This window comes from Nicotiana sylvestris, chromosome 4, assembly GCF_000393655.2.
Source record: "Nicotiana sylvestris chromosome 4, ASM39365v2, whole genome shotgun sequence".
In the NCBI taxonomy this organism is placed as follows: Eukaryota; Viridiplantae; Streptophyta; class Magnoliopsida; order Solanales; family Solanaceae; genus Nicotiana; species Nicotiana sylvestris.
Genome location: NC_091060.1, coordinates 116252105 through 116266382, shown reverse-complemented (window position 1 = coordinate 116266382; position 14278 = coordinate 116252105). Strand labels below are relative to the sequence as shown.

The following is a 14278-nucleotide window of genomic DNA, read 5'->3' as shown; positions in this document are numbered from 1 at the left end:
TTCATGGGAAGCAAAGATAATGAAGGAAAAGTCGAAATACTTCATATGCGAAGGACAATGGGCAGATCAAACACTCGAGCTCCAGGACAATTTGCTATTTTGACTAGTTGATAAATCTAACTTTTAGGAAAAAGAGCAAATTTTCTGGAGCTTGAGTTTTTGATGTGGCCACTCTCCGTCACATATGAAGTATTTTGGACTTCTCCTTCATTATCTTTGCTTCCCACGAATTCCTAGCTGCACACCAGTAAGCATGTCTTTGCCAATATTTTCTTGTTTTTTTTATGAAAGAAGAAGGAGTTGCTAAAAAAATCATAGTAGTAAACTTTGTCAACCTGTGGCTGACAGAAAACGCTTAAGTGGAATTAAATTTGGTGAAATGGAGCGTGACTGTCTTATAGCTAATGGTGCTGCAGGGAATTTGCATAAACGGCTTTTCACACTTAGTGACTCCTCCCAGAATGCACATATGTGGGAAATGCAAGAATATGGCAAATGTAATTCAGAGGTCCGTACAAGGTGGTAAAGTAAGGAGCCCGTATTGCCGCTTCTGTGAATCAGTTGAAGACATAGTGAAGGTTGATGTGTATATGGTGCAAAGTTATTATGTCAGAAGCTCTTCAGTATGGGCATATCTCTTAAGTTTGACACTGAGATTTGCTAGTGTCTAGGTCCCATCTGTAAGCATGAAATCATAGTAGTAAAGTTGTTATGATAGAAGATGGGAGTTCCTAAAAAATCATAGTAGTAAAGTTCAGTTGGATGCGAATTTTAGAGTTCTATAACCAAAGGCATGCATTGGTATTCAACAAAGAATTGGCTGCAAATCTTTGGACTAATGGAACGTGGTTAAGAAACCCAAGAAGAGCAACTAGGACATGACTATGGAGAATATGAAGACACTCTGTGAATTTTTTGAATAGAGAATAACTTGTAAACAAAAAACTAATTTTTTCTTTTTTTTCAAGGATGTAAGTGAAAACAAAATTGGATTTTGTGAATAGACGTTATTTTGTGCGAACTATGTGATGCCTTTTAAATTTTTGTTCTATTCGCATTAATTTATTTTTTAGTTTAGTTGAATTGAATCAAATATGTTTTGTGTCTTTTTTCATGAATTTTAAGTATATTTTCGGTGAAATTCAGCATGCTAAACTTCATGATGAAATAAATAACTTCTGCTTTTTAAGCTTAAGTTTTGGTTAAAAGTCATAACAAAAGTGTCGACAAACCTTTACGACAAAAACTTCAGCACCTATGCTGAAGTTTTTTGTGCGATATTTAATTTTAATTTATGTTTTATTTTTTTTTACCAAGTGTAGGAGGAAAACTTCAGCTCTTCTTGCTGAAGTTTTTAAATATTTAACTAAAAAACTTCAACACCTATGCTGAAGTTTTTTGTGCAATATGTAATTTTAATTTATGTTTTATTTTTTTTAGCCAGTGTAGGAGGAAAACTTCAGCTCATATTGCTGAAGTTTTTAAAGATTAAGTAAATAACTTCAGCTTGTTTAGCATATAAACAATGATAACACTCATATAATGTTTTAATATAATGTTGTATTATTTGCCAATTCATTTTGCTAAATTTTTTAAATATGAATTATATAACTTCAGCTTGTTTAGCAAATAAACCAAAAATTTTAGCATATTATGCAGTGGAAAACTTCAACATATTTGTCGGATTAGAATGTTAGAATTCAACGTCAAACAGATTTAGAATGCAAATTCAGCATATTAGTGAAGTTTGTCAAACAACTTCAATCAATCAATCAAAAAACATATAATTCAAAAACTATTTTGAATTCTGAAGATGAATTTGAATACTTACAATGTATTTTGTAATTTTCAATTTGAAATTTGAATCTGGTTCAAATCTGATTTGCGAGAGGCGATCTGAGAAGAGACGGAGTGATGGAGGAGATACGGAGGAGATCTGGAATTTGAATCTGGGTACGCTTGATGCATCTTTTATATGTTTTAGAAGGGGTATAATGGTCATATTATATGAATTTTTTGTTAGTTTGTTACGAAATCAATAATTTTTAAAAATAAGGTATAGGTTAAAAGGTGACAAAAATATAAGGCACGACTGCAAATAGCCCAATTGGCACGAAAATATAACCCCATTCCCACGTGGATATTAAAAAGGTACGTGCCAGCACAAGATAACTTACCATGCACCCTCTCCCTTTCACAAATGGAACAAACAAACAAACAAACATGAGGTAGCAGCTGTTATAAGAAAGCTATACATTAGCTTCCAATTACAGTTTTCAAAGTACTTTCAACCCCTCACGCCTCCTCCATCCGCCGCTCGTAGTCGCCGTCCGATCGACGGAGATTCATCGATTCACACAAGGATACGAAAGGACCGAATGACTAATAAATTATAGAGAGAGAGAAGACGCAGAGTCACGTGGAAAACGGTGTCGTGTTAAGATGGGGAAGAAGCGGAAGTCATTGGCATCGAAGCTGGATGAGGTGGATCGAAGCATGTATTCGACGTTTTGTAGCGGAGCGAATTCGCTTTCACAGCTTTATACTCAGGCTATGAACCAACAGAAGCTTTCCTTTCAGGCGGGTGAACGCCACGGCTTGGTATTTATTTCCTTATTTTCAATTAATTATTTATTGTTAAATATCTGTTTTTGTTTTTGTTTTTATAGCCATTTACATTTACGGTTGATTAATTAAGTAAAAGCACAAGTAGCAAAGACTTGTTTGGTAAATGCTGATATTAAGAATTTGTTGTTTTTTGTGTATTTTTTAGGCTTGAGATTTTAATGTAGAGAATTTATACATTTTAATTTTTTTTATACGGTAAACCTCAATACCAAACCCTATCCACATATCCTCCGTTGTATACTTAACTCTGAACCAGAATCCCAGGGCACCTCAGTTGTCGAGAAATGTACATTTCAGTTAACTACATAACGTTGTTTGGATATACCATTAAAAAGTGAATAATAACCTAGGAGGGACTCGGTTTCTCTTCATTCTGGTGTTTAAAAGAAGTGAACTGGTTTGTATCTGGGATGGTTCAGCTCTAAATGTTTTGTTTTGAATGCTTCCTAATATGTGGATAGCCTTATGAATGGTATGAATGATGGGGCCAAGTTCTTTGCATAGTTGTTTTCGGTGCCTCTGCTCTTCTTAGTGGGAGCTTGATTGCCGTTTGCAGTTGTTGTATCAGAATGGTTAACTGGATAAGCTCAACTAGACAACTATCATGTAAAAGTTTTGCACTAATAGCCTCGTTTCTCGATGATAACTAATGACTTTTGGTCGCATTTAGATATTTGTTATTTTTTGGACAATAATAGGAAGCAAAGGCAGAAATTTTAGGTAATAAGGAAAAGAAAGGTGACTACTCCTGCATGTGAGGATAACTTCTTGTTGAAGACACTGATAGGTGATAGGAGATGTAAGAGGAATGTTAGAAAAGCCCCAGATGCTGAAGGTTGTATGGGATTGACTTTGCCTGTAAGAGATTGATTGGTTGACGCAAACAATGAAAATAATCTATTCAAAATAATAGATTAATAGAAAGTTGAAAAGATGAACCAACCAGAGAGAAAGAATGTAGAAGGCAATAGTGGGTTGGATAGGCAAAGAGTAGCAGGTAGTTGGATAGGCGGAAAGTAGAAGGAAAGAAAGCATTATGAGATTGATGTATGTGAAGGAGGTATATTTTGTGCACAAACAAGCAGAGGCTTTAGGGATCGTTTGGTTGGGAAACAAGTTATCCCATGATTAATTATCCCGTGATTAGTTAATCCTGGGATTAGTTATCCCGCTCTTCCATAGGGATAAAAAATCACTACAATCCCGGGATTAGTTATACCACGATTTTATCCCAACCAAACATGGGATAAACTCATCTCAAATTAATCTCCCTTATCCCTCATTCTAAGGGCTTGCCCTTAGAGTCTTTAGAGAATACAGGGGAGGATATGGAAGTGGAAAGCATGAATCAGTAGGCGCTAAGTTGGAAAGTTCTCTTGAAAGAAATGGCTAGAGATGAACCAAATATCCTTATCACAAAGAAAAGAAAAAAAGAAGAAGAACCAAATAGAAGTATCTAAGAAGCAAAGGTAGAGGGTAAAGGTAAGAGGAAAACAGAGAGTGGATTACGGAAGGCCTTGATAGGAGATTAGAAGAGTGAAGTTGGGCAAAGCCCTAAACGCTAAGGTTATACGGCAATCCTTATCGGTAGCATGAAATAAGAGGGTTTTGTTGCAAATAAGGAGAATATAAACATTGTCATCAATAGCTTTTGGATAGGTAGTTGAGAAAAAAACTGCATTAGAAGGAAAGGAGCCGTGATTGGTTGATATAGATGAAAGGCATGCTTTGTGCTGAAAGAGGTTAAGGTTTAGAGAAGTTGGAGGAGTATGTGAGGCTTCACATGCATAGGAGGCACTTTGCTGGTCTTACTTTAAAAAAACTCTTACTCAAAAAAGGATGACTTAGTTTTACCATTCTATCCCCTTCCTTTCTCAAAAAAGGATGCACTTAGCTGGTATCCCCGGGAAGATAGGGCAAAAGGAGTTATCTTTAAGATCTTCCAAGGACAGAGAATAGAAGGTAATACGGAAAGAAGAACGGTTAAAGATGGATAAAGAATGGTTGTTTGTTGAAGGCACCAAGTAATGGGTGATGGGAGATAAATGAAAAAACTTTGTAAAATCCCCGAGGGTTCATTTGGTTCACATTCTAGTTATGTTGGGCTTATGATTCAGGGATTGTTTATCCGGTGAATAATAACAAGGGATTGTTATACAGTGACTAATATTATAAGGATTGTTATGCAGTACTGTATAAATTATTATGTAAGTATTGCCTACTTTAAAGGCATTTTTGTCTTCAAAATTGTTAATCTATGTCTATTACACGTTTTCATATTCCACATTATCCCACATAAATTAATACATAAGTTTCTACATAATATAGTGCGAATTATTTAATCCCGGCTACCAACTGTTGCATTAAGTTATGCAGGTATCTTTTTTTTCCTTGTACGGTCAACCAAACGTTGCATAAGTTATGTGAGGATTATTTTTTTCTAATCCTCCAAATCAACCACTGTATTATTTTATGCTGATTGCTGAATCTTATGCTGAGCTGATTTTCTTAGTACCTCCAACCAAACGACCCTAAATTCTTAAGGAAGCTTTAGCTCCCTGGAGAGGGTAGTGTGGAAAGAAATAATGTACCGAGTAAAGAGTGTTAGAAGAAGAAAGAAGAAAGGGGCAAAAACTGCGAATATAAAAAGATGCTTTGTAGCTCCTTGCAAGCAGATCTCCGTGCTAGCCCACCCTCTGGACTGAGCTTTATTTCAGTTAAGAGATTGAACTTGATTGTTGCCAAAGAAATATAGTCATCACAAATTCTGTTTGAAAATCTGTATGGGTTGAATAGCATTTTTGACCCTAGTTGACCTACTAGGAGAACAGATAAACAAAATTGAATAGCAGCTCTGGAAGAAATTACATACATTGATTTAGACAAGACTTTTGTCTCCCATAATGATGCACTTGATCAGTAAAGAATAGGTCAGAGAAAGGTAATTCATCATTTTGTTTCTTGCTTATCTGTACAAATGTTACGTGGGTTTCCCTTTGTTCACAATATTTTTTGGTTTTCTGTTCTCAAATGTATGCGTAAAGAAAGTTAGGAACTTAGGATTCAAAGTCTTAATCACTCAGTTCTATTTTGGTTGCAGATTGGACTTGGTGATAACTGATAATTATCTCCAAACTGAACTATGTAGTTATGCCTTTAATCTAGCTAGGAATGTGCAAGTACATCTCGTTTCTAGGCTTTGATTATGCCATGTGTTTATTAAGGTTTCCTGATGTTTTTTAATGTTTGACATTTTTCTTTGTTGTGTTTTAAAGTGAATGATCTTGTGTTGTGGGGATTTGGTTTGTGTTGTGGGGATTTGGTTTCGAATGAATCATGACATTTGATTTTGACCTGATACATCTTTATAGGAGAAACTGTATCAATCGATCTTGAGACAACAAGAGGGAGGATCCAGAGTGACAATTGCTGACATAATGAACTACCTGCAGGTTCTTTTTCTATCTGTCTCAGTTTTGTGCCTAGCTTTTAGTTGATTTCCTTTCATGTCTATCTGTGGAGATCTTTATCTGCTCAGGAAATAGCTCGTGAGAACTTTGTTCAATAAACACGGAGCAGTATGATCATGAAATCTAGATGTTTGAGATGTTTTAGTCCAGCGATATCTTTTGTGCTCAGGGTCCTATAGTGGAAATTCATTCCTTTTCCATTGAAAGTGGGGAGACTCGGAAACTGATCTTTCTTGGATTAGAATAAGAAAAGAGAAAAAAGATCTTGATGAAATAGAAAGAGATACAAACTGGCCTCCTTATAAGAAAAAAAAAGTTACAATCTGACCTGAACGTTCATTTGGCTGACAAACCGCTCAGTTCATAGAATCTGCCAATCTGGTGACTCACTGCCCACTATCAGTAAACACCTTTACTTTACTATTGCTCACTCTGGTGGTGCCGCTGAGCTATTCTCCTTTTCAGAGTTTTTATGAAAGTTTTATCTTTTATGCTCCCACCTTATCTAGGTGATCTATTTTTCTTCACTAAAAGTAATAATAGATTCATTTGGAAAGCTTCCGACTTACCCTTTCATACACAATTCAGTTACCTACCAGCTAGTAGAGCATATAACATGATTTGCGTCCTAATTGCGCTCTTCTACTATAGTTCTTCTCAAATCTTATTCAAAATTCCTCGTTATGAACCCACGAAACAATAATCAACACTATGTTTGTACTATTGTGCATTATCAATTGAGAATACCTTTTGTATTTTGGAGTTCTACCGAGGATTGTGGCTCACGATTCGTAACTCGGTGGATAATGTGCCTGCCTTTCTACTACTTAAATACCAAGTTTTGTCTATGGCAAGGTTCGAACCGTTGACGTGCGGGTTGGTTCGAAACCGCGACGCGCGGCTAACCCACACATCATGAACTATGCTCTTGCCAAAAAAGAAGAAGAGAACATTTTGAGTAGGAGGAAAGGAGTGAGATGATTTGATAGAGGAAAGTGGAACCAATGGGGAGTCAATGGTAGTAAGGGTATGCAAGGTCTCAAGATGGTTTTATTTACTTTGCTTGTTTTGGTGTAGTGTTGTATTTCTCTGTAGATTAGGTGCTAAGTTTTTCATCTAATTGCTGCTCTCCTTCCATTTTGGCACCAGTCTAGTGCAAAACCCTTAAGGCTTTATAAATTATCCACCCCCCCCCCCCCCCAAAAAAAATAAAATAAAGTAGAAACGCACACTTAACGTTTATTTAGAGCAACCTCACTTATACGAATAAGGTTTGAGGGTGCATAAATTATCCCAGGTCGGAGAAAAACATGAGAATGGAGATATAGGACTTCAGATGGTTTCAGCAGCTCTCAACCTGCTGTTTAATCAGCTCAGCATGTTTGCAGTTTACTTCTTATCTGAACTTTCTCATAAAATTTGCATAGGGCTAAGTCATCCTAATTGGTTAACGACTAGGAGATGAATCTGTGAAGAATATTTCACGTTCACTGTGGTTATGTGAAAAATTTGTATCTTTTTTTCCGATAATCAAGTACTCTCCAAGGGCCAGTGACGCACGGTTCGAACCTTGGTCAATAGCGGAACCCTTCTCTACCCTTCTCCACTTAAATACTAGGCTCGAATCTATGACTTGCGTCTGACCCACACATCATGTGCTGCGGGTTTACCACTAGACCAAAGCCTTGGAAGCAAAAAAAATTGTATTATTTTACGTTAATGGATGATACATCCTTGCTGGATAGCACCATCCTTGCTATCATGAAATTTCTCAAGGAATGAAATATAGGTGTGCTACTGATATGTTTGTAGTAGATCAGCCTACTGATTTCTGGTCATGTAGAATTTGATATGACATGGAAATTTGGGCCTGGAGAAGATTTGAGACAGCAATAAGAAGCTACTTATTATTAAATCTGATTTTCTTCGGTTTTGATTTATATACTTGTGTTATCAAGAATTTTGTAAAATTTTGAATGGGCTTGAATGTGCTCTGCATGTGATGCTCATGTTACAGTCTATTGAACCAATTAACTTCAAAGAAATGCTTTTTTGAGATAAGGTCTTTGCTAGATTATGGTTGTCAAAAAGGTGATTTGCTGGATTATAGATCTTGAAGTGTCAGTTTTAGCTTATGATTTCATTTCTTCTATAACATGTTCATTGTGATCATTTGGTTTTCAAGAGAAATGAGCGTCTTTTCAGCTATATTGTGATGGTGTTCCGTGCTCCTCGTTCTCTTTGAGATACTTCCATCTAGTTCTCTCCGTTTACTAGCTATATTGTGAGGATTATATGTGCATGTCTTATTTGAATGTGGAACAAACTCTAATCAGATACTGAAAAGATGATGGTTCTTCTATAGTGTTATTAAAATCTTTTTGCAAGCAATTCGTAAGATCATGCACCTCTGGTTCCTTGTTATAATGGAAAAATAATACCCTAATTGAATTTCACTTTGTCGGCCTGTTTGTTATCGGATTGTATAGAGTAAAACTGGGATGAACTATGCTTTTGCCATGGTTAGAAATGCCTTGGCTGAGAAATTGGCCATCGAAGGGGTCAACCTGTGAAGATGATAGTTTTCCTGTATTTTGTGCAGAAGCTATTTTCATACTATGCTGATACAGAATTGAAAATTATGTGGAGGTTGCAAAATGCTTTATCCTTAGTTCACCCTTTTTTGTCCTTTTATTGTTGCTTTCTTCATTAAATGATTGATCATAATAATCCTACACCACCCTTTAATTATTTTTTGACATTTGATCTATGTTTTATGCGTCTAAAACTGCATTTACTGATCTTGTCAGTCGGAACTGGACTATAGTGGAGAGGACCATTCAATTTCGCCTAGACCGCCGCAGAACCAGCACTCTCAACCAATGCATTTCGCAAATTCAGCCTTTCCAGTCTCTTCGGGCTCAATTGGTGTAGCAGCTCCAGGACATGGCGTACGATCAGATCATGATCTGCAATCGAAGAATTATGTTTTCTCAAATGCACTTTCAAGCCCTGTTCGACGAAGCCTGCAGAACTATCAAATTGCTCAAGGAGGTTTCCTTTTAAACAACGTGCAGCCTTCAAATGGAGCAAGAAACAACGAAACGAATGTCCAGCAGCAAAATAGGGAGTCCAATAGCAGTAACTCAGCTGATGCGTCCATGGATATGCATTCTGATAGCCCAGGTCATGATTTTACTTACTGAAGTAGTCTGTAAATAAGATGTTTCAGGAGCTGCTTCTTGTCATGCCGCGGTGTTCTAGCAGCAAGTTCAGGTTGATTGATTATCGTGTGTTGAGCAGTTATCAAGGAGTAAAATGCATTGTTGAACTGGCTGTTTGATGAAGAGATTGAAAGGTGCGTTCATGCTCGTTGTAGAGATGCACATGTGGTCTCAAGTAAAACCCAATGTGATGGGCACCATTAGTTCTCGAATACAATGTTTTTCTGTTGAACCAGTTAGTTCTTTTCGGTCTTCATTGATATTGTGAAGTGTTTCTTTAGTAGTACAAATATATATGATTGTGCTCACTTGTCGCATTCTTCGATTGCATATGTTTTTTCAGTTGACATACTGGCATCTTTTGCCAAGACTATGTTTCCAGTGATTCTCCAAGTTGTCAGAATGTGAATAAAATGAACTTCGTCAGTACAAAAGGGAAAATTGAGCATTAGAGACCACTTTGCCCCATATACCAGGGTTTCAGCCCAGACCCTTTCCAGGAAAATTGAGCAGTATCAGACCCCACACTTACTTTAAAAGCTTTAGTAAGGCATTTTTTTTAATCTGGCCAAACGATATATTACAGAATATTAAAATTTCAGAATTTCCTAAATCTAACAATACGGATAAACTGTCTGGGATAAAAAGTAGGGATGGCAATGAGGCGGTGTGGGTACAGGGGGTGTGAGTTTACATTTATGCGGGGCGGGTTGCGGGTTGGTTTATGTATTAAGCTTTTGCGGGCTTGTGATTAGATACTAGGTGTAATGTCATGGTTCATCTGAATGCTTTTGAATTTGAACATCTGTTTGCGCGTGACTTAAATAAAAATTAATTTTTTTCTTCATATTGATATAGTTTAATACACCAAGAAAATTTTGGATTAAAATAACATAAACTACTGCCAGAAGAATCAATCACCAAATTTCAAGTTCTCCCTTATTCACTTTTGTTATTCATTCCGTTGTCATAGATTGCTTCCTTTCGTCACTATAAACTGCAACTTGAATTTTCTGAAATTTAAGCATACAACTTTAGTGATACCACATAATTATTAGTTGGTCAGCACAAGAAAATGGACCATTGATACTAGATTTCTTTTCTTTTTGGTTGGGAAAATGGAAGAGGTACTTTTCATTTTACTTCTACTGGGTCTTTTACTACTTAATGCAAAGAGTTTGGACTTTAGATAGTTTTAAAAACTTTTTTTTGTTTTTTTATAAATACCTTGAAATATGAATGAGCAGTATTCAAGAACACAGTAAAATTGCCATTTGAAATTAGGTACGTACCAACAAAAAATAATGATTTAAAGTTTTTATTTATATTTAAATTTATGAATATATAAATAGCAAAGTAGAAAAAAGGAGGGCAAAAGATTATGCGGTGCAGGGCGGGGTGGGTTGAAAATACTGAAAAATAATGCCATGCGGGGCGGGGGGTTGAACCTTTTGCGGGTAGAGCCAAACCCGCCCTGCAACTGCACCACTGCCATCCCTAATAAAAAGCTAGCAAGTGCTTGGCGGCAATTTTTGAAACTGTTATTTATTTCGTCTTCTAAACATTTTGCTTGCATAAGTACCAAACAAATTTGATTTACCCCTGATTAAACATGAGACTTGAACTACAATGGGGTGTTGATGACAACCAAATTGGTAGAACAAGAATTGAAGTCGGAAAGCGCGCGTAATATAAAAAGCAAGACATAAATATTGATAAATCACCTTCTAATACAATCAACATAGGCACCTATACTAATAGAACCTCAAGAGGAACTCGTCATTGATAATCTATGTATGCTTTAAGTCATTGATAATCTCGTAAGTCGTAACTACTAACTACTTCAGCCATCTTAGATTTGGAAGCTTGCTAATAATTTAGTACATTTTGGGTAATAATTGGCCCTCATTTAACCCTAGTAAAAATAATAGTATAACTTTCCCTCGTTGTACTTAGTTTATGATGAATATTGTGATGCCTTTTGAGAGTGGAGTGAGCATTTCTCTGTTCACAGTATTCTCTTTTTGTTATATGTGACACTGTTCGTGTCTGTCATCACCAAACACTAATAAGTCGAACGAGTGGTATATGAAGTCAAAGGGTGATTGTACACAAATTTCTTCCTCATATATCAAAAGGCGAAAAAGAAAATTTTACTTAGGTGATTATTTTATTTTATTCTAATAATCCAGTTTTTAAAAGAGGACGAATTTTCCCATGCCAAATTCAGCTAACTGAGTTGAAGCTCTCATTCAAAAGCAGAATCTTCAATACTTGTCTCATCACGATGAGAGAGGCTTGTCCATACGCATGTCGGCACCAATTGTACAAAGTTAAAGCCAGAAAAGGCAAATTAAAGAGGGAGGGGTCCAACAGTCCAAATTCCAACTTCTATAGGTGCTATCTTATGGCATCTGCGTATATACAGTGCGGAAGCATGATTTTTACGAAGGAAATTCAAAAAAAATAAACAAAAGTCAAGGAAATTTAATATATATATATATATATATATATACACACGTAAAAAATTAATCTTATATATACAATGTAATTTTTCATGAGTCATCACGCGTCCCCTAGCTTCACCCCTATTTGCATTGCATAAACACGTAGGGTCTCTAAGAAGAAACGAAATATTCAGGCTATCTACACATAATCAAGTTGGTTCTACTAGGGAATCCCATGCAACTTGTTTGCTACTTTTATGAGTCTATGAAAATTGATTGATGTGTCAATTTCATTTGCATTTTCTAGGACTTGTTTACTTATTCTTATAAATAGTCAGTACTATAGAATAACATTTGTCACATGCTGCATTGCCCTACTGATACTCTCGTGACAATTGCAAGATTTTCCTACGATAATTTATTGGTGGCCCAATAGGTTTAAGGCTCATAATTAATATTTAATTAATGATCAAATCTTATCCGTCCGATCGGTTATTTGATGGATGTACCAGATTAAATGAGAACCTCTATAAATTGGTCCTCTCCCCACCCATTAGGGTTACCGTATTTTTATTCTCTCTTCCATCACTAAAGTCGGCGGTAATGTAAAGTTAGGGCAAGGGGCGAGAAACCGATTACCGATTAACGCTTCCGCTTCAAGATAATGGATTCCGCTTCAGGTATGTTTTTTGTAACAATTTTATGTAAAATTATCATGTTCAAGATCCTGGTAAGAATTAAAGTTTATGTTTACATGTGGTATCATGAGCATGGATATTTGAACTGATAATTTTCGTAAAAGAAAGACTATATCATTATGTTGATGCGTACTGTTCTAATGGGATTGTAATATTTTGAATCTGATTCTTTTAATTTGAGAATGATCGAACGCGACAGAAGATCTATTAGTTAGGTCTTGGGCGGCTATTTGGTTTTGCGCCAGCCTTATAACCGTGGCAATTGATGTCCAAATTGTGGAACTAATTACTCCACAATATTATCAATGTAGTAATGATCTTGATTTAGTAGCTATTTAAAGTTTGATACATGTTTATGTTTAAGTTTTCGGTAGATGTTATACAGATTTTTTGCCCCACCGTTTTAAGCCTATTATGAAAGATTTTTAAGTTAATTATGACATGAGTTATTAGAATTAAACTCGTTATTGTTTTACTTGGCTATAAAGCAATTTGTTTAGGTTCTGTTTAAAGTATTTGGGCAATTAAGTTAGTAAACCCATTTATTATTATTTTTATTTCATCTATGTGATTATGCTTATATAGTTTGTTAGTCATCAAAGTAATCAAACTAAAATGTTTAAAACATACACATACATAATATTTATATTTTATGCATGTCTTGATGCTCACATAGTTTGTTCGTCACCAAAGTGATCAAACTAGATTGTTTAATATATTCACATGCATAAAATTTCCCGATGCTTATTTTATGTGTGCATTTATGTTTATATAGTTTGTTAGTCGCCAAAGTGGCCAACTAGTATGTTTATAAAAATAAAAATAAAAATATGCATACATAAAATTATAGTTTATTAATGAAATTAATGAAATGCCTATAGTTGAAAATAAATGGATAAATTAAATTTCATTATTGCTAGAACTTAAGGATTTACCCAAAGGTAAATCAATTATTCTATGAATAGTGATATGATGAGGTAAATTAATATTTTTAGTTAAATATATATTGTTTGTCCAAAAATGGCATATATATTTGGTTAAAAATATTTAATTACCTATTAAAGACTAAATGGCATTTAAATTATGATAGTGTGTCGTAGTATTTACCCAAAGGAGAATTGCGATATGCTTTAACTGTTTTGTTGAATCCATATTGATTTGTGAGCATGTATTATCTATTTTGCAGCTATTCCTTTTCATTCGCTTGCTTCGTCTGTTACTGTGTTCAACAGATTGAACTTCTTTGAATTGCGTGAACAAGTCCAATTCCACTTAGGTGTGATGGATCTTGACTTGACTCTGCTGAATGATAAGACCAGTACCATTACTGATTCGAGTAGTGCGGATGAGAAATATTTCCATAAAGCATGGGAACGCTCTAACAGGCTAAACCTTATGTTTATGCGAATGAATATTGCCAATAATATTAAGAGTACTATTCCACAAACAGAAAGTGCCAGGGAATACCTGAAGTTTGTGGAAGAACGTTTTCGTTCTGCAGATAAGTCTCTCGCTAGTACACTAATGGCTGAACTCACGACCATGAAGTTTGATGGGTCGCGTAGTATGCAAAACCATATCATCGAGATGACTAACATTGCAGCAAGACTTCAGACCTTGGGGATGAAAGTGGATGACTCCTTCTTGGTTTAGTTTATTCTGAACTCGTTACTTCCTGAGTATGGATCTTTTCAAATTAACTATAACACTATTAAGGATAAGTGGAATGTTAGCGAATTGTCCAGTATGCTTACTCAAAAGGAGTCAAGACTTAAGAAACAAGGGAGTCAGTCAATTAACCTCATGGGTCA

General features: G+C 35.6%; 1 protein-coding gene across 1 annotated transcript; it reads left to right on the top strand.

The window, feature by feature from the left end:
* The first annotated feature begins 2198 nt into the window (after positions 1-2198).
* On the top strand, positions 2199-9639 carry LOC104213649 (uncharacterized). The gene is made up of 3 exons (XM_009763178.2): positions 2199-2601; positions 6000-6080; positions 8909-9639. Exons 1-3 carry the CDS (start codon positions 2443-2445, stop codon positions 9302-9304), a joined length of 636 nt encoding a protein of 211 aa, XP_009761480.1. The 5' UTR covers positions 2199-2442; the 3' UTR covers positions 9305-9639.
* The last annotated feature ends 4639 nt before the right edge of the window (positions 9640-14278 follow it).